This window comes from Eretmochelys imbricata, chromosome 8, assembly GCF_965152235.1.
Source record: "Eretmochelys imbricata isolate rEreImb1 chromosome 8, rEreImb1.hap1, whole genome shotgun sequence".
NCBI classification, from domain to species: domain Eukaryota; kingdom Metazoa; phylum Chordata; order Testudines; family Cheloniidae; genus Eretmochelys; species Eretmochelys imbricata.
The window spans coordinates 103,363,618-103,382,803 of record NC_135579.1 but is presented as its reverse complement, the minus strand read 5'-3'; the positions used below and the strand labels follow the sequence as shown (position 1 = coordinate 103,382,803).

General features: G+C 56.9%; 1 protein-coding gene across 1 annotated transcript; it reads left to right on the top strand.

The window, feature by feature from the left end:
* The first annotated feature begins 911 nt into the window (after window positions 1-911).
* Window positions 912-13,620, top strand: LURAP1 (leucine rich adaptor protein 1). The gene is made up of 2 exons (XM_077823716.1): window positions 912-1,106; window positions 12,883-13,620. Exons 1-2 carry the CDS (start codon window positions 912-914, stop codon window positions 13,618-13,620), a joined length of 933 nt encoding a protein of 310 aa, XP_077679842.1.
* The last annotated feature ends 5,566 nt before the right edge of the window (window positions 13,621-19,186 follow it).

Sequence of the window (19,186 nt, the reverse complement as noted above, 5' to 3'; positions counted from 1 at the left end):
TGGGCCTAGAGAGCTTGCTTAGGTCACCCAGGAGGCTGGTGATAGAACAGGGACTTGAACCCAGGCCTGCCAAGCGCTAGGCTAATGCCCTGCCCTTTGGCCCAGCCTTCCTCTGGCCGGCAAACAGGGGAACTGGGACAACTTGCATAGTGGGGGTGCCGCGGGCCACTGAACCCAACTGTAAACTCTGTAGATGATGGAAACCACTTCAAGCCAGGGGGTGCGGCAGCCCCCCTAATTCCAGCCCCTAGGCACGCAAATACCCCCAAGGGGCCGGCTAACCTTTCCCTCCCCCGCTGGGGCTAACAGACCTGATCTTTACGAAGCCTTCCCAGTCCCGGGGATGGAAGCCAAAAAAAGAGGTGCCAGCTCTGAGGTGCCCCCCCTCCTTTAGCGTCTCCCCCATCCCCCCCGTTGCCTGCGGCGCCAAGGATTGGTCCGCAGCGGGCTCCGCCCCGCCCCCTCTTTTCGCTTGCTCTCCACTCGGAGAAATAAGGCAGCTGCGCCTGCACGCGGGGCCTTACGGCCGCGGGCGGGTGGCGAGCGGAGACTCCGCAGCGGCCGGGCGGGTTGCAGTCGGGCAGGTGGAAGAGGCGAGGCCGGGGCTGGATCCGCCGGGGCTGGGGGGGGGGGGTCGCGGGGAGCCCGGCTGCAGGGCCTCCCTCCTGCCTTTGCACCCCCAGGGTTGGTTGGGGGGGGCGGGGGATCCTGCGTGGGGCTGATGCTGCATTAAGGACGCCCCAGCCGTCGGGGGGGCCGGAGCTGGGGGGAGCCCCGCGGCGGGGGCGGGGGCGCGATGCGGGGCGCCCGGGGGCAGCCGGCGGCGTCGCGGGGGCTGCCCCCCTGCTGAGCCCGGGGACTGGGGGGGCGGGCTCCCCGCTGGGGGTTCGCCCGGCCCCGCCGCCTGCGGGATGGAGGGGCCGGGCTGCGGCGAGCCGCTGCCCCCCGACCTGAAGGAGCTGGAGAGCAAGGTGGGGCGGCGGGCCCCCGAGGGGCTGGTGCGCTGGCTGCGGGAGGACCCGGCCGCCGCGCTGCTCGGGGAGAGCCCGGCCCGGGGGCAGCGCCGGGGGCTGGCCGGGAAGATCAAGGCGCTGAAGCTGGAACTGGTGAGTGTGACGGGCCCTTTCTCGGTCCTGCCTGGCCTGCCCCCCCTCCGGGGGGTGGGGCACAGCCCCCAACTTCCCCCCCCATCCCCTGGGACCCCAATCTCCCTCCCCATTTCCCCCTGTCTTCCCCCCACCTCTGGGGGGACCCAGCCCACAACTCCCCCCCCCACCTGCTCCCTATCTCTTCTCCCCACTCCCTGGGGTGCCAACCTCTCTTCCCATCTCCCTCCCCCCTAACTGTCCCCCATCCCCTGGGGACCCAATCTCCCTCCCTATTCCCCACCACCTGCCTCCTGGGGCTACAGCCCCCCCATCTCAGGGTCTAAATGTCACTTCCCATCTCCCTCCCCCCCCCCGCCCCTTGGGGCTACAGTGTCCCCTTTTCTCTTCTCTTCCCTTCCTCTTTGGGGCCACAACCCCTCCCCCCCCTCCCTGGGGCCACAGACCCTGTTTCCCCCTGCTCTGCCCCTGGGGCCATGGCCTCCCCCTTATTCTGCTCCCTTTAGCCCCCCCCCATCTCCTCTCCTCTTCGCCCTGGGGCCACAACCCCCTCACTCCCCTTCTGCCTCTTGGCCCTCTGGGGCAATATCCTCCCCTCTTCTCTGCCCCATGGGAAGTTTGGGACAATAATCCCACTGTCTGCCCCCTGACGGGTATGTGTGATCTTCTGCTGTGCCCATCACCAGGGTGCTTAGGCCCTTCTCCTCTCTAGACCCTAGAGGCTCAGGCGGAAGGTCAGTTAGGGTGGAAGATAACCCGGTTCTGAGCTCGGAGCCTGGGGACGTTCGAGGAGATGCCAGACCCAGGCTGGAGTTCCCAGCTCCCCGGTGCAATTCTCAGCTCTTGGCTTAGATGCAGGCCCAGAGAGGCAGAAGGAGGTCGGGTGTTGTTACCCAGCCTGTGCTGTTCACACATGACCAGCGCGCTCACTTTCCGTTGGCCTTACGGGCACTCGGGATCAGGCTCCCCCTCCCAAGCTAGATTAGTGCCTTCCGGTGTTTCTGGATGGAAACACCAACTACTGTGACTAGCTGAGCCACTGATGATGAGAGCACAGGTAAGAGCTGCCTTTCCTAAGGGGATCAGTACACAGCAGCAGCTTAGAATCTCAGGGAGATCATCTAGTCCACCCCCCTGCTTAAAGCAGGGCCAATCCCCAATTTTTGCCCCAATCCCTAAATGGCCCCCTCAAGGATTGAACTCACACCCGTGGGTTTAGCAGGCTAATGCTCAAACCACTGAGCTATCCCTCCCTGGGGTCCTGCATGTCCATTAGCACCAGCTCCTGCTTTTGTGTAAGGCTTGTGAGGCATTTGATTTGATCGGTACATTGGTAACTGAACACTTTAATTGCCTGGGGAGCGGGGCCGCAAAAGCAAAAAATTTTAAAGGGGCCTCTAGATATATATTAGTGCTCTCCCTGTCATTTCAAAACTTCTCCTCCGGAAAGGAGCAAAGTCTTGTGGCTAAACCACAGGGCGGGGATTCAGGAGAGCTGGATTCCTTTCCTGGCTCGTCCACTGAATTTCTTGGACAAGTCACTTCAGCTCTTTCTGTGCCTCAGTTTCCCCACCTGCAACTCCGACCCGTGGCTCATGTTAAAGCAGAGGATTTGTGGGCTCTGTTGCCGGCTTTGCCACTTGCTTCTTGTTCAGGCAAAAGTCTCTCGTCTGGCCTGTAACTCAGTTTCCCCTGCTATAATGTGGATGCAGTCACATTCCCCTACCGCATAGCGGGCTTGGCCGGGGCTACTTTTGGCTCATGAGTGTAAAGTGCTTTGAGATCCTCGAAGACTAGAGGGCACAGAAGAGCAAAATATTATTATCCAGCCAAACCTTGGTACGCAGGTTTTTCTTCCCCAAAAGAACAGTCAAGACTGACTCGTCTTTAAAATCTCATGATGGAGAGAGAAGGGGGCTAGCGGAAATAACCTTTCTCTTTCCATGTATCGGCTGCTTTTTTGAGTCGCTTCTTTTCGCTGTCGATGATAGATGTTCTCACCCTACTTACCTCTGGGAAGGGGCAGCTGGCCTCTGTTCTACCTCCCGCATTGTCAGCTGTGTTCTGCGCACAGAACCCTAACGCTGCAAAAGGCAGGAAGGAAACAGCTGGCGAGTGACTCCCAGCTCAGCTGCTGGATGACTTAGGAGACAGTCGGCAGCGGGAGCTTAGAGGGGGGAGGGTGAATGATCCACTTTGGGTGCCATGAACTGGCCAATTTCCAACCCCCTTACTCTAGTGGAAGCTCTTTAACGATTACAAGGGGTTAGGACCTCAGGTTTGTCTCTCATCGGAAAGACGCAGCTTCCAACAATGTGCTGACCCCCACCGCCGTGCAAGAGCATCCCCTCAGCGCTCGCATAGAAGGGAAAATAGTCACCACAGCTTCCTGCAGCATCCAGAGAAGTCTCCCTTCCAAAGTACTATCCCTGGGATGTAAATGTGCTGCCTGAGAGAAATACTCCTGTTGTAAGATGTCTGGCTGCTGCTCTCCACCCCAGAAGCAGCTGCATGTGAGTGGAGTTTTAAGGCCCCAGGTTTCTGACGTGCATTGTGATAACAGCTATGTATGTTTGGTATATTAGCAGATGCGATCTGGAACCAGAAACCTGAATTTGAAACTTCTCCCCTTCATTGATCTCTGGGGAAACTTGGGATTTGGATCCAAAAGGGCCCAAGCGCTAATGATCAGTATTAAACATTCCCGCAAATGGCCTCCAATCCAAACTCCTTGTTCCTGTGCTAGCATATGAAAACTAAAAAGAAACCCTCAGGGGAAAATGTACAATATCCTTTCAGCTTTAAAAATCTAAGGTATTACTAGTAACGTGGGCGGATTTTTATGTAGCGGGCCAAATTCCTCCCTGCTGTACCAAGGAATGCTGAGGGCCTGTTTTGTTGTATCCTGGCTGATTCTCTTTCATATGCCATGTTTGTGGGGACAGACAGCCTGCTGTGGCTTTGAGAGAGCCGGGACTCTGAGTCGATAAATCTTGCCTCGCCATTATGCTGTGAAGAAACTGCCACCCTGGCTCACCCAGGCACTAAACTCCCCGTACATCAGCCCTGCTCTCCACTTCTTGTTAAAGTTGCAAACCAAAGCGGGGAGTTTGAAATGGGGTAGGAGTGTTGGGAGGGGGGAGCCAGTTGGGTCAACATGCTTAGCAGTGGGGAGCCCTCCTTGCCTTGGCAGCAGCTAACGGGAATTATGGTGTCATTTAAACATCCTTGCTGGTAGAGAGACCAAGCACTGAATGAGTTGCATGGACTGACCTATTCCACCGCCCTGGTGACGGAGGGCAGGGACGCTTCTGGGTCTGCACAGTGCCTGTCACAATAGGATCTTGAGTGCAAGACGAGGGATCTTAAGCACTAGGGGAACACCAGCATATTTTCACCTTTCACACCTTTGTTATATTTGACTGGGTTTACGTGCGGGTGGCATCTGCTCTGAACTGCTTTTAGCCTTCTGCTCAAAATGCATGCCCATTTAGCCTCCTTTCCCTGCCACTGACCGGGTGCATGGCTGGTGATAATGACAAAGTACCTCCAACCGCAGGGAAAGCCAGCTCAACTTGCTTCAAACCACTGGTTCCTCTTAAAGAGGCACCATCAACAAAAGCCCAGCTATGTTTACAAACTAATTTCCTCATCTGTGTTGCTGACAGCGCCTTGGATCATGAGAATGGAGATCTATTAAAAACCTATTTTTCACCATTGCTGCTGTTTACCAACTGGTCAGTTTCACATTTCATTTCCAGTTAGTTTCATTGCCTGTTTCTCATGCATAAACACAGTGGGATTCTGGCTACCTTTGGTACTTACTGAGCTCGCCATTGCTGCAGGATCTAGCTTTTCACCTAGCTTCACAGCCCCCCTGTGAGGTAGGGCAATTGTTATACCTATTTCTCAGGTAGGGTACTGAGACACAGGGAGAGGAAATGAATCTGGAGTAAAGCAGGGAACTGGTTTATAGCTCTGCCTTAAGGAAAAGGAATACTAGTGGCACCTTAGAGACTAACCAATTTATTTGAGCATAAGCTTTCGTGAGCTACAGCTCACTTCATCAGATGCATACTGTGGAAACTGCAGAAGACATTATATACACAGAGACCATGTTTCCACAGTATGCATCTGATGAAGTGAGCTGTAGCTCATGAAAGCTCATGCTCAAATAAATTGGTTAGTCTCTAAGGTGCCACAAGTCCTCCTTTTCTTTTTGCGGATACAGACTAACATGGCTGCTGCTCTGAAACCTGTCAGCTCTGCCTTGTAATTTTTCATTCTGCCTGATGTAACTTGCAGCTGTTGTCCAGATCCATATAAGGGTCAACTCTCTTCTTCTGAATCTGCTGAGATCCACTCTGTGCATAGACTCTGTGCATACTCGGTTTTCCCAAGCTGTTTAATCTGTTCAGTTTGATTTCTTTGCTGCGTGGATCATATCACAGCAAAATCACAGACAAAAACGTCAAGAGATGGATGAATTCCCAGAGGGGAGGGTGAATAAAGGAGCCACTGATACCTGACAGCTGATATTCAAAAGCATTCTGCCATACTTAGCAATAATCCCATGGGGGATGTTTTGCTTCACCTTGGCGAAGAATCAACATGCTCGTGTTTGGAACCCATGGCAAAGAGATCTAGTCTGCTGTGTATCGAATCTGGTGCTTGATCCAAACTGGAACGGCACGTTCTAAGACAGGGATTCATTTAGTCCCGAACCCTGCCACCACACTCCTCCACTTCGGGAAGGATTGGTGTAGATCTTCAGCATCTCACCCTTCCTCGCATGCCCTGATGACCAGTGAAATAGTCAGCAATGTTGACATGTAAATGACTAGCATGGGGTGCAGTTCACACCTCTGGGAGCCAGTGTGTCGGGCTATCTGCAAACATCACTGCAGCGCTTACACTTGGCTCCCGTTGGAAGAGTGGTCTTCACCACCATAGCAGCTAGAGACTTTGCATTTCAAGTACCAGCTGAGACTCTGGGGAACAGTAAAGAGGTCCATCTGTGCCCCTCCCCGCCTCTGCTAGCCCCCCATGCACCCCACGTCTTGGAAATCCTGCTGTATGACAGCAGCGGCTCTTTAAAGAACACCAGCTGCGGGTCTTTTAAAGGGAACAATAGGAGTCGGGTGCAATGTGCTGGAGGCCTGTGGAGAGGCCATTTGTTCTGTATTTTCTGGAGGCCTGTGAACACTTCCTGGACAATGTTTCCTTACCCCTGATTCCTCCATCTGTTACTTCCCCTTGCTGAGGTCTGTCAAGACAGGCCCTTGGGGTCAAGCACAAGCTCACTGATCAGTCATGCTGCCCCCTCCTCCACAACAGCGTGGAACGTGGAGCCCCAGGCCAGTCGTATTGAGTGCTCAAAGGAAACTCTAGTGGGACGTTTCCTACAGGATTCCCCTCGCCCCCCATTCTCCTCCTACCGGAGCTGAGGTGGACATGAGTAAGGTAGCAGCCATGTGGCTAAGCTCAGTCGCTGGAGACGAGGGGGGTCGCTCTGTTGCCAGGATGCGACCACAGTTGGCTTGTGGGCAGGGGTTGTGGTCCCAGGTGTGGGCATGAGGGTGCTGTGTTTTAGGCCACTCTTGTGGGGAGACAGTGAGAAGGGAGCGGGGAAGGAGGATGGTAAATATGGAGTCAGCAGGTACCTCTACACTGCATAGAAAATCCACTGCAGTGCAAGTCTCAGAGCCCAGGTCAGTTGCAGGAGAGGAGCTACCGGGCTGTAAAGAGCACTGTAGACCTCTCGGCCTGGGCTCCGAAACCCGGCGAGGGGGAGGGTCTTGGAGCCCAGGTTCCAGCCCAAGCTGGGACGTCTACACGGCTAATTTTAGTCCTGCAGCCCCGTGAGCCCGAGTCAGTTGGACCGGGCTCTGAGACTCGGTGCCAGGGGATTTTCTTTGCAGGGTAGACATGCCCAGAGAGGAAAAAAGATGCATTAAGTCAGCAATTCCCAAACTTGATTGGCTCACATCCCACTTGCTGAAATAATGGCTGGTTGAAGGATGACATGCGAACATCTCCTTTTAGTGTCCATTTCTTTTAGGCCTCCATAGGGTTACCTTATTTAGGGACCCCAAGATCAGTACATTTTGAATTGGGCTGGTGGAGATGTATCAGGGGAGAAATAAGAAGAGGAGCGAGGTGGGCTGGGACAGGTGGGAGGGTTGGAGGACGTGTGGCTTAGGGCTAGTTGGGAATTTTTTGACCCACCTTTTTTTGGATTTGTCAAAACCAAACCTTTTTGCAAGAATGCACCAGTTTCGCGGAACCTTTCCTTGAGAGAGATTCCTCGGGGCCAGGGTGGAGTTTCTGGTCAAACACTCTCCCCCTCCCCACCCCAGCCTGCTAGCCAGCACAGTCAGCTGGGATGTGGGCGAGCCAGGTTCAAGACCTAGGATGGTGAATATTTATACATACCAAGTGGAACAGCTTTGACAGGCAAGATTGAGAAAGGCCTACCCTGGAATCGCCAATAGCCCGATCCAGGTCTCGCACAGCCCAGTGATTTCCCCCAGCACTGGCTATTCGGGGGTGGGTGGGGGGTCTCTTGCTGGGTTTTCAAGAAAACCTTTACAAGGGCTCCAGTTTGTGCCGATGGAGAATGGGAAACTTTTTGAAGCCCCAAAAGTTTTGAGTTTGGGGAAAACCATTTCCCCTCCCCGTGATCTAATGAGAGCCGGGTCTGGCTGGAGAGCAGAGGGCTCTGGGGGTTGGGTGGGGGTGTGTGTGTCTGTGTAATGGGGCGGGGAGGGCTTAGGTGGAGTTGAGAGGTGGGGAGTTTAGGCTAGAAGGGGGGTGCTTTCCCCAGTCCCCAGGCAGCTCCAATTCACCCTCATTCCAAGGCTGTAGGTTCCCAGTTCCCGCGGAGGCAGGGAGCCCTGGCAGTCCCACCGCAGCTCTGGGAGTGGCTTTCCCACAGGTCTCCCGCCCCAGGCTCACAACTCCTTCCTCCTGGCCGAGGGATTCCCTGGCTTCCCTTTGTGCCGCTGTGTAGTGATGCAGGCAGGCTTCGCTACCCGGTGCTCCCCTGCACCCATCGTCCTCCACCTCAAGGTGCGCTCTCTGTCCTCCTGGGAGGCCCCTACCTGCTGGGTTTTCTCCTGTTCCGGAGGTAGCTCCCAGATTAACACCTGACCCCACTGAGCACCGGTGTCCTTAAATGGGGGCCGTATCGTGGAACAGGGTTGGCTGGCCCCAGGCCCTGCTCTCTTGGAAGGGGGGACAGCATCTTGAGCCAGTGCACCGCTGCATTTGTGAAGCCCTGTGTTCGCTCATCCACCCCGTCCTGATTGCCCCTTCCAGCCTGTTCCCCGAATCCCTGTGCGGCCTGGGTCCAAACGCTCCCATGATCATTATCGCGCCTGGGCTTATCCAAGCAGCTGCTAAGGAGCCGGTCCCTGCCCCAAGGACCTTACAATCTAAGGAGAAGCCGAGAGCCACCAGGTGGCTACGAGAAGGACCCGGAGACAGGGAAACCACTGCTAGCTGCAGTCCAGCACACCGCTCGCCTCGCCTGTGACTAGCTTTTGGTAGGCAGCTGGGGAGAGGAGCGTTTTAGTCTGTGTGGTGGGGTTTCCACCCGTCCCTTTAGGGCAGCGGTTCACGGCCTAATTAGCACGCAGCTGCCGCCCAGCTGTGTGCTAAAAAAAATTCAAAATTTTCCACCGGGATCTGAAAGGGGCTGGCTGAGGGGGAGATGGCGTCTGGCAGCCTGCGGGAGTGCTCCTGCCAGCAGGGGGCGGGTGAGGGGGGCAGGGGAGTGGGTCTCTGGGCAGGTTTGGGGGTGGTGGTGCTCTGGGCAGTGAGGGGGTGAGGGCGGTGAGTCATAGGGGTTGGGGGGGTGCTGCAGCACCCCCAGGTTTTAGGCTGCCTGGCCCTGCACGGCGGGCTTCGGCGTGCAGGTGCCTGGCCCCGCAGCATGGGGTGTGGGGTCTGGCCCCGCGCCCCTGGGTCTGGCTGCCTGGCTCTGGGGGGCAGACTCTGGCTGCCAGGCCCCACGCCCAGGGCTCTGCCTCTGGCCCTGCTCCATGGAGGGGTCTCTGGGCGGGGGGTGCTGGGCATAGGGGACTGTGGGGGGTGCCGTGGTTCTCAGCCTGCAGCTCAGGTAACACACCGGGGGCTGCGTATGCGGCCCACAATGATAAATAGATTGAGAACCACTGCGTTGGGGGTGCTGGGGCACAGGGGGAGGATTCATCCTTAGCCACACTTCCTTTCCTGCCTTGGCACTCACGCCCCTCCGGGCCGTGTCCAGCTTGGGTCAGTGCTCGGCCGCACCCAGCCTGATTTGATCTTCCAAGAAGGCCTCCTCAGCCAGTCCCCCCGCCCCAGACCTCTTCTCGCTTTGCTTTACCCCCCAGCCCCCCGCCCGGCCGCGGGTTTCCGGCCCACGCCAGGGAAGCAGAGCCGCGTTTGGCAGGGAGCGGGGCATACGGCCAGGAATGTCTTGGCAGGATGGGATTTCTGTCCGCGAGCCAGATGTTGTAGCAACGGTTGATGCTGCAGCGGGCCTGGCCCCAGCCCTCAATTGGCCCGCCTCAGCGATTCAAAGCACGGCCTTTCAAATAGCAGGGCGCGCCCTCCCCCAGCCCCCGCCTCGCCCTTGTCACGTCCTCTGGGTCGTACCCTGCCCCCCAGCCTCCCTCCCTCCGCTCCCGTACGCTGTTGGAAGTGTAAGGCCCTAGTTAAAATGTCATCTCCCCCCTCACACGCACAGAGCAGGGCTGTCCCCTGCAGCAGGGGGCGGTAGGGATGGACAGACAGACACCCCCGCCCCACACACACACAGCGGGGCTATCCATTCCAGCGGGGGGGTGGGAGGGGTGTAGAGACCGACATTTCCCCCCCCCCCCCCGCCACAGCTGGGTTGTCCCCTCCAGCAGGGGCCATAGGGACAGACAGGCAGAGGACCCCTCCCACACACACACACACAGCAGGGCTGTCTCCTCCAGCGGGGGGTGGGAGGGGTGTAGAGACAGACAGACCCCCCCCCACACACACAGCAGGGCTGTCTCCTCCTGCAGGGGGTGGGAGGGGTGTAGAGACAGACAGACCCCCCCCCACACACACACACAGCAGGGCTGTCTCCTCCAGCGGGGGGTGGGAGGGGTGTAGAGACAGACAGACCCCCCCACACACACACAGCAGGGCTGTCTCCTCCAGCGGGGGGTGGGAGGGGTGTAGAGACAGACAGACACCCCCGCCCCCCCCCCACACACACAGCAGGGCTGTCTCCTCCAGCGGGGGGTGGGAGGGGTGTAGAGACAGACAGACCCCCCCCCACACACACACAGCAGGGCTGTCTCCTCCAGCGGGGGGTGGGAGGGGTGTAGAGACAGACAGACCCCCCCGCCCCCCCCACACAGTAGGGCTGTCCCCTGCAGCAGGGGGCAGTAGGGACGGACACGCCCGCCCATGCCCCCCACCCGCTGCTTGGAGGAAGCTATTCCTAATGTTACATTACAGCCTAGTTGCACCAGCCAAGACCAGGGAAGTGACCAAAGCATCGCGCCCTCCTGCGGCGGGTGAGGACAGGAGGTAAAGAGGGCTAATAAGCTGATGTGGGGGGGCTAGAGGCAGGTAAAGGCCAAATAGGCCTCAACCCGTGGGGGGTGAACACCCCCATGCCCGAGTGGAAAATGCCACGGGACTCTTAGGACGGCTGCCTGTCTTCGACGTCTCTGCAAGGCAGCACGGTGCCGTCGTGGCAGGGCCTGGGCACGGCGGGATGGTGCCTGGGGTGTGCGTGTGATTGCCCCCTCCTGTCCACACACCACATGCTGCGTCTGGGGTAGCTGGCCCTATGGAAGGGGGTGCTGCTTTCACCCGGGCTGCTCCCCAACAGAGAAGGGGCCCCTGTGGGAGATGCCTCCCCCCCGCCAAAGAGGGCTTTGGGCTGGGCCAGCGTTCCCAGTTCAATGGGCTGGACTCGTGCCGCGCTCGGAGCAGTGGGGGAATCGAGCCGGGGGCCTCAAAGCTGCAGCGGGTCCCGTGTGCAGTTGTCTGCTACCCATCCGACTGGCCTCCGGCGCTGCAGACTCCGAGCGCCCCCTCCCGTCTGCGCATCCCCCCGAAAGCCAATCCGACGGCAGAGCCGGCCAGCAGGCCACTGGGGCTGATCCAGATCTGGGCGGGGGTGGGAGGCAAGCAATCCCCCCAGCCCCATTGCACACAGCTATTTGTCCGCTCCTGCAAGGCCTCCTTGCCGCCCGGCTCTTCTCTCGGCACCCCGCCTGCTCCCAAAGGGCAGCTGACCGAGCGTGCATTTATTTTCTGGTGTGTGACCATGTGGGGAGAGCCCACGCTCCCCTCCCGCCCGCCAAGCTGCGTCTTCCCCCGGCCGTCACTCCATGCCCTGCTCCCAATTGAGATGTGGGGTGGCGTGAGTGGTTCGGGGGAGGCAGGAGCCTAGCGCGTCCGAGGGGAATTATACTCTTGAGTCCAGCCAGGGTAACTCTGGAGTGACTCCCCCTGGTGCAGTTACACCAGTGTCAGAGAGCCGAATTTGGCCCCGGGGTGGCGATTTGAGGAGCAGGAGGAGGCAGGGTGCGGCTGCCCTTTGGGATTGTGGGAGACAGAGCTTGAGCTCACTAGGCCCAGGCCAGTGCTAACAGCCCTTCCTTGATTGCTCTCCGAGCCCACATCCAAAAGTGGTGATCTGTAGGAACCTGTGGGGTTTGGCAAGGCTCCTGGGGGTTGCCAGTTCCAACAGGCTGGGCCCGTCTCCACACCATCCTGCCAGCTCTGCTGGGGGCTGGAGCGGCCAAATTGCCAGCCAGGGTAACTCTGGAGTGACTCCCCCTGGTGCAGTTATACCAGTGTCAGAGAGCCGAATTTGGCCCCGGGGTGGCGATTTGAGGAGCAGGAGGAGGCAGGGTGCGGCTGCCCTTTGGGATTGTGGGAGACAGAGCTTGAGCTCACTAGGCCCAGGCCAGTGCTAACAGCCCTTCCTTGGTTGCTCTCCGAGCCCACATCCAAAAGTGGTGATCTGTAGGAACCTGTGGGGTTTGGCAAGGCTCCTGGGGGTTGCCAGTTCCAACAGGCTGGGCCCGTCTCCACACCATCCTGCCAGCTCTGCTGGGGGCTGGAGCGGCCAAATTGCCTGTGGATTCGAGAGGAGCGGGCGGAGATGGATTTAGCTGCTCTGTGTATCTATGGCTCCCATCCCTGTCATATTTGAGTGCCTCCCAGCCTGTGATGTATTTGTCCCCCTCCCAGCAGCCCTGTGAGGTAGGGCTATGCTGTTATCCCCTTTGTAGAGATGGGAAACTGAGGCACAGTAGGACGAAGTGGCTTTCAGTTGGCCATCTCTGACAATAAGCTCTCAGGGGCACGGACTGTCTTTCCTTGTGCCTTGCATGGCATGGAGGATACCCTCGATACGGGATCGATGCGAGGCCCGCCCCTCCTCGTGCTCACCCTGCCTGGATAGCCGTGTAGCCCCAGTCAAGCGGCACCCGGCTCGAGCCAGGGTGAGAGGAGGAGTGGGCCCAGTGGACAGTAACAGAGAAGGCCAGAAGAGGGGTCTGTGGGCCCCCACGAGGCTGGCACATTGTCAATCCATGCCCTGCCCCTGGAAGGGCTTTGGTGGCTCCTCCGTCTCTTCTGTTCTCTGCCGGGGGCACATCCCAGCCTAGCACCCTGAGGCCTGTAATGCTTTGCTCTAATTCCAGAGTGTGGGGGTGGCTCTCCCGGCGAGCGCCCTTGGGGAGACTCCGGGGTATAGGCTGACCCGTGTTCCCTTTGTCTCCCCACCCAGGCCTACCTGCGAGCCATCGACGTCAAGATCCTGCAGCAGCTGGTGGTGGTGAACGAGGGCATCGAGGCCGTGAAGTGGCTCCTGGAGGAGAAGGGGACCCTGACCAGCCACTGCAGCAGCTTGGCCAGCAGCCAGTACAGCTTGGTGGAGAGCCAGGAGACCTCGCGCCGGGGCAGCTGGACCAGCCTGCAGGACCCCAGTGAGAAGCTGGACAGCATCTCCGTTGGCAGCTACCTGGACACGCTAGCTGACGAGATGGACGAGTACTGCCATGGCTCCATGGAGCCTGTCCTGTCCTCCATGCCGGGCAGACCAGGCATCCCACCGGCCAGGCTGGAGCAGGACTGGTCCAGGAGCGACCCAGACAGGGGCCTGCCCAGTAAGCCAGGCAGCCCGCAGGACAAACGCAAAGCGGACCCGGAGTGGCTCCGGATGGACCATTCCTTGGCCCGGCCTGCCCAGGAGCAGAGCACCAGGGACTCAGCCAGAGCAGCAAAGCAGTCTGCTGGCCCTCAGCCACCCCAGATGGCCAACGGCTTCTTGGGCAGACAGGCTCCTGCTTTGGAACCCAGTAAAGAGGCCAAGGGGGAGAGGCTGAGCAAGAGCAGCCCGGCTCGGACGGCCTGGAGGAACGGCCAAGTCGACTATGAGCCCTGCAAGCTCAAGGGCAAACTCCACCTGGAGTACGACGCCCACTGGCACTGGGTGCAGTCGCAGGACGATGTGACCTTCTTGTAGCCTCTGGAACCCGGCTCGCGAGGGGCCGCGTGGAATCCTCCGCGCCCGCCCGGCCGATCCTCGCCCAGACGAGCAGTCAGCGTACGGAGGGGGAGACCGAACTGGCTGCATTGGGCTTCCTCAAAATTCCCCACGAGCACCGGTGGGAACAGCCTACGGAGCTCTCCACGGCGTCCCCTTTGCAAAGTGACATTTCCCTCGGGGTCGGCGTGGGACCTGCGCGATGCCAGACCGTGGCGCTGCACAGCGGGAAGTTGGACTTCTCCTGAATGGCGAAGAGGGGTGATCACACTAGGGGGGTAACAGGAGGAGCCAGGCTGCACCTCCCATAAAGGCACTTGGGGCTCACCCGGCTTTTATTAGTGTAGACGCTAGTGCAGGATAGAGACCTCTTCTCCACTGGTTCGATCCTGCGGTCAGCCGTCACCCTGGGTTTAAGGAAGGGAGGGTGGTGGAGTGATTAGAGCATGGGTCTGTTCCTGGCTCTGCCTCTGACTGGGACATTAGCCCCTTAATTTTTCCATGCCTCAGTTTACCCTTCTGCAAAATGGGGCCAATACACTACCTACCTGGCCGGAGCGGGTGTTTCCTGACGTGCCAATAGTGCTGCACCGGGGGCAGACGGAGCCCAGCCCGGGGAGCACGGAGGTCCCGCAGACAGAGCCTGTTGGAGCGGGGCATGTCAGCACTTGGGGCATTGCAGCCTTTGCCATGGCTGGGGCTGGGATGTCGCGGGCTGGGCATGACCTCACTGGAGGACTGGGCCAGGGCAGCGGAGTGGTTGTAGAGCGGGAGCCCCATGTTTCAACAACGCATCCGGGTTGTTTCTAGAGCCTCTACGCTTTCCTTTTCTACGCCTGCTGCCCCGCCCTGCTCCTATCCTCACCGCCCCACTCCTGCCCCTCGAAACCAGGTGAGAGGGCTGGGGGGGCCTAAAGGGCCCCTGAAAGCCCCAGTTGCAGTCAGGTGGGGATTTCCCCAGGGGCAGGCACTGTGGGGAACAACCGTAGGGCTGCCCTCCGAGGACTCTGCTGCAAGCCCTGGTGCAGGGGGCATGCTGGGAGGGGGGCTCAGAGTGGAGTTTGGGGGTGGACTCTAGGCAGTGCTGCAGACCATGGGACAGCCTGGGGAGGCGGCTGTAACTTAAACAGGCCCCCAGGAGTGCCTATGTTATAGGGGCCCTAGACCAGCCCAAGATAAGAATGCAGCCCGGCATATTGGGCTGCATGAGTAGGAGCATTGCCAGCAGATCGAGGGACGTGATCGTCCCCCTCTATTCAGCACTGGTGAGGCCACATCAGGAGTATTGCGTCCAGTTTTGGGCCCCCCACTGCGGAAGAGATGTGGACAAATTAGAGAGAGTCCACAACGGAAATGATGAGGGGTCTGGGGCACATGACTTATGAGGAGAGGCTGTGGGAACTGGGATTGATTAGTCTTCAGAAGAGAAGAGTGAGGGGGGATTTGATAGCAGCCTTCAACTACCTGAAGGGGGGGGGGTCCAAAGAGGATGGAGCTCGGCTGTTCTCAGTGGTGGCAGATGACCGAACAAGGAGTAATGGTCTCAAGTTGCAGTGGGGGAAGTCTGGATTGGATATTAGGAAACACTATTTCACTAGGAGGGTGGTGAAGCACGGGAATGGGTTAACTAGGGTGGTGGTGGAATCTCCTTCCTTAGATATTTTTAAGGTCAGGCTTGACAAAGCCCTGGCTGGGATGATTTAATTGGGGTTGGTCCTGGTTTGAGCAGGGGGTTGGACTAGATACCTCCTGAGGTCTCTTCCAACCCTAGTCTTCTATGATTCTATGATCAGGGTGCAAAGGTGGCTTAAAAGTCTCAAGAACACCCCTGTGGGTGGCAGGTTCTCGGCAGCACCTCTTGGCAGAGCACAGAATCCCCACCGTGCATATCGGGTCAGATCAAATTTGTAACTGCCCAGCCCCCAACCTTGCCCGGGGATCTGTAAGTCCAGCTTCGCCTCCCAGCCAGTCTGTCTGGCTCAGCCGAATTGCACTGCAGACGCAAGCAGGTACAATTGAGGTGTTCGCCCTGGCACACCTAGGTAGTTCTTCCCAAGCCGGGGTGGGTTTATTCCAGGGCTGAAAACAGAAAAGTGATTAAAACTTTTTTGTCATTAAAATCAACCAGTGCGAATCTGAAGCCACCCAAGGAGCTGCCTTGTGCCATTTTTATGTGGGCACGTTCCATCGGAACTGCATTTTAAACCAGTTTTCTTCATGTTTCCAAACACCTCTTCGTTTTGGGTAGAAGTTGAGCCTGGACATTGGTTGGCCTACAACTTTGCATTGCATCTTGAGATGGAAACCTGCCCCAGTCATAACCTAGGGGTGGATAACCAGGAGTTGGGGACCTAGCAGCCCATACCTGCAAGACAAATGGGGTGATAATTTAAAGGAGACATGAGACCATCTAACCCGCCGTAGGTCTCTCTTTGTGACTATTTCAAGCCCAACCCAACAGTTGCAGACGGACGCTGAACACCAAATCAATTGGCGAGGCAGAAAGACCCTCTGCCTGGCATACCCACTCTTTGTCCTTCTCTTTCTGTGCTGAACGTGGCTTGGCTTGGGAGGTTCGTCCCAACGGTCTGAATCGCGGTCCGGAAGAACCCTGCAGGCCTGATTCCCTTTCCCTGATGCTGCTGCAAATCCAGAGCACTTCCACGGGAGGCAGTGTAAACACAAGTGTGCTGAAACTGGTTTGAAGTGGTTTCCATTATATCCAGGGGTTACAGTTTGGTCCAATGGCTCTCAGCACCCCACTATACAAATTGTTCCAGGCCCCCTGCAAGTGTAAGGGACGGGTAATCCCGGCAGTGTAAATTTCGGCAACTGGAGAAGAGGAAAAGCAGGTTCCCACATAGCATTGTCCCTTCCTTGACCCATGGAAGGGTGACGGGATTGCTGAACGCACTCGAGACCTGCTTATGCTCAGCCCAGGAATCTGTGAGAGCAATGGCTGCCCGCTGTCCTCAGACCCCAGAAGCAGATAAAGTGGCAGAACCCATATTGCACCCGGATTGCCAGGTTCCCGGGATGGCACTGCCTGAAAGACTGGGAATTCTGACTCCTCTTCCGTTGAGCCCTACAGGATTTGGCAGCCGCACCTTGGATATCGCTCTTAATATTAATTCACTACTGAGCCCTGACCTTCATTTGTGGGGGCTTGGGTTTTTTTGTGTGTGGTTAAAACGCATCTTCCCAGTGCAGCTGATCCACATCTCGCTTATTTCCCCACAGCAGCAAGGCTGGATCCTCAGGGCTGGGTTGTACGTGGACTGGCCAAAAGCGGAACAAAACTGAAATTCATGGGACGGGGATGGGCGACCGAAAGGCCACCTTGGTCTCGGGAAACCACAGTGACAAAACCCGGCAGTCCTGAAGCTTTCTGTATCGCATCCCCGGGACCAGCGCTGGGGCAGAGAAAAGACTGACTCCATAGTGACCCATCCCAAGAGGCTGTCTGTCTGTCTCTGCCCTTCCCAGCCTCTCCTGGTTTGCTGCCATCCACAAACGTCACGTGTCCACACAGCTACCTTCGTTTCCCATATAACCAGCGAAGCACCTGAAAGCAGTGGCAGCCCATTGCCGGGGAAGGGGGCATTCTGCTTTATTTATCGACATTGTGCCAACTAATTCTTCCTTTGCCATGTTGCATGTCAGCACATGGGCACCTCTGCTCTGACGGCTGGGTAGTGAGCCGGTACCCTGGGGGAGGGAGGAAACACAGGTCAGGATGCGCTCCAGGAGCAGGGTTGGCCAATGCTGTTAATAAAACCACTGTCAATGTGAATAGCCTGCTTAATAAACAATAACCCTCCTAAAACAGGCACAAAATATGGCATGCTTTTCTTCCTCTCCTCCCCAGAAAAGGGGGAGATTTTGGCCCAGGAAGTTGAACAGCAGAAATTCCTAACACAGCAGCCAGGTTACACATGACATAGCAACAGGGAAGGGACGCTGTTTCATCATTCTGTCCTCTGCATCCAGACATGATATGCACCATCCCTTAGCAAGGCTTACCTCCAGCCTCTAGGTATTTACACCGTGCTCATCACCGTGATGACAGGCCACCGAAGCAACCACCACTCACCCTAACTCTTCCTTTCACTCTGCATTCTGACATGCAAGCCTAGCTGGGTCCAGACTGGGAGCAATGTGTGGATCAGTTTACCGTGGGGGAGCCTTTGGTTTTGGGGGAACTCCCATTTGCCCATAAGTAACCAGGAAACGTACCATGATCGTTGTCTGGAGTTGATCTAGTTGGAAGGCATTCTGGCCGTTTCTAGTAGAAACGGTGACTGGAAATTCCAGTTCGAGGAGGATTTTGAGATTTCCAAATCCGGCTTAGCTCCAGTTCAACCCCCAACATTTGGAAATTCTTGGCAAAGGAAACTTCTGAAAAAAGCTATTTTTGGATAGGTCAGATGGGTTTTATTTTTGACACAATCAAAACGTGTTTTGATTTAAAACTTTTGGGAAGCGTTCTAGGAGAACATATAGCACCAAATAAAACAATTGGAAACAAAGAGCCATTTTGAAAGGAAAACATGTAAACATTTTTGTTCCAGAAATGTAAAAACGGGACGTCTCAATGTTGTCAAAACCTTTCCCCCACCCCGCATTTTCCCCCTCCGAATTGAACTTTCAGCGAAATGGTGTCAGTTTCGCAAAGCGATTCCGTTTTGACAGAATCGTTCCCCCAAAGTTTTTCCGAGCAGCTCTTGTTTCTAGCGCTGAAATGGTGATTGGAAAAATGAATTTAATTCTAGTCCTCTGCCCTCGGGCAAATTGAAGAGTCTAGAGGAACATTAGCAGCGTTATTTGCCCCACAAGCAGATTGGTATTTTGCTGTCTCTTAGGTAATGAGCGCCCTCAGGAGCTTTTAGAAAATGGGGTCCTTTAGGTTGCTCCTGTGATGTGGGGAGTTGGTGGTGACGGCTGGTGCTTTTTGGACTGTGGGGAGAAAGGGAAAAGAGGGGAAGGATGGTCTAGTGGTTAGAGCACGAGACTAATCCACGGGAGACCTGAGGCTCTGGGCCGTGCCTCAGTTTCCCGTCTGTAAAATGTGGATAACAGCCCTGTCCTACCCCACAGTGGTGGCCTGACAGGCATTAAATGATTGTGAAGTGCTCAGATACTAACAGGATTTGGTTAAGAGAGTCCTAACTACTGGAGAAGACTTGGTAGAGCCCTTGGAAGATGGGACAAATCGGAGTGCTGGTGATTTTCCTATGGCAACCCTATTGCTCTGAGAACAGAGCCAGGCATCACGGCTTTCTAGAGCAGGGATTCCCCCCTTGGACACCCGTCCCCCCCCCGCCCACTCTGCCCAGGAGCATTTCTGGACTAAGGAGAGAGCAGAGGACATAGCTAACCGAGAGACCCCCTTTTTGTGGGCTGATCTGACCGATTTGTACTCTCTGTTCGAGTCCGGAATGACTGGGGTGGGTTTCTTTCCAGTCACAAGAGCAGTTGCTCATAAAAACACAACGTGTTCCAAGGAAAATGCAAACCATATTCTCCAAGAATACGTTCCAGTCTT

What these genes read in the sequence shown, in the direction of transcription:
- LURAP1 (XM_077823716.1), top strand. Translation starts at nt 912, where the DNA reads ATGGAGGGGCCGGGCTGCGGCGAGCCGCTGCCCCCCGACCTGAAGGAG. An exon ending in AGGCGCTGAAGCTGGAACTG is followed by an intron (nt 1,107 to 12,882) that starts GTGAGTGTGACG and finishes CTCCCCACCCAG; the next exon opens with GCCTACCTGCGAGCCATCGA.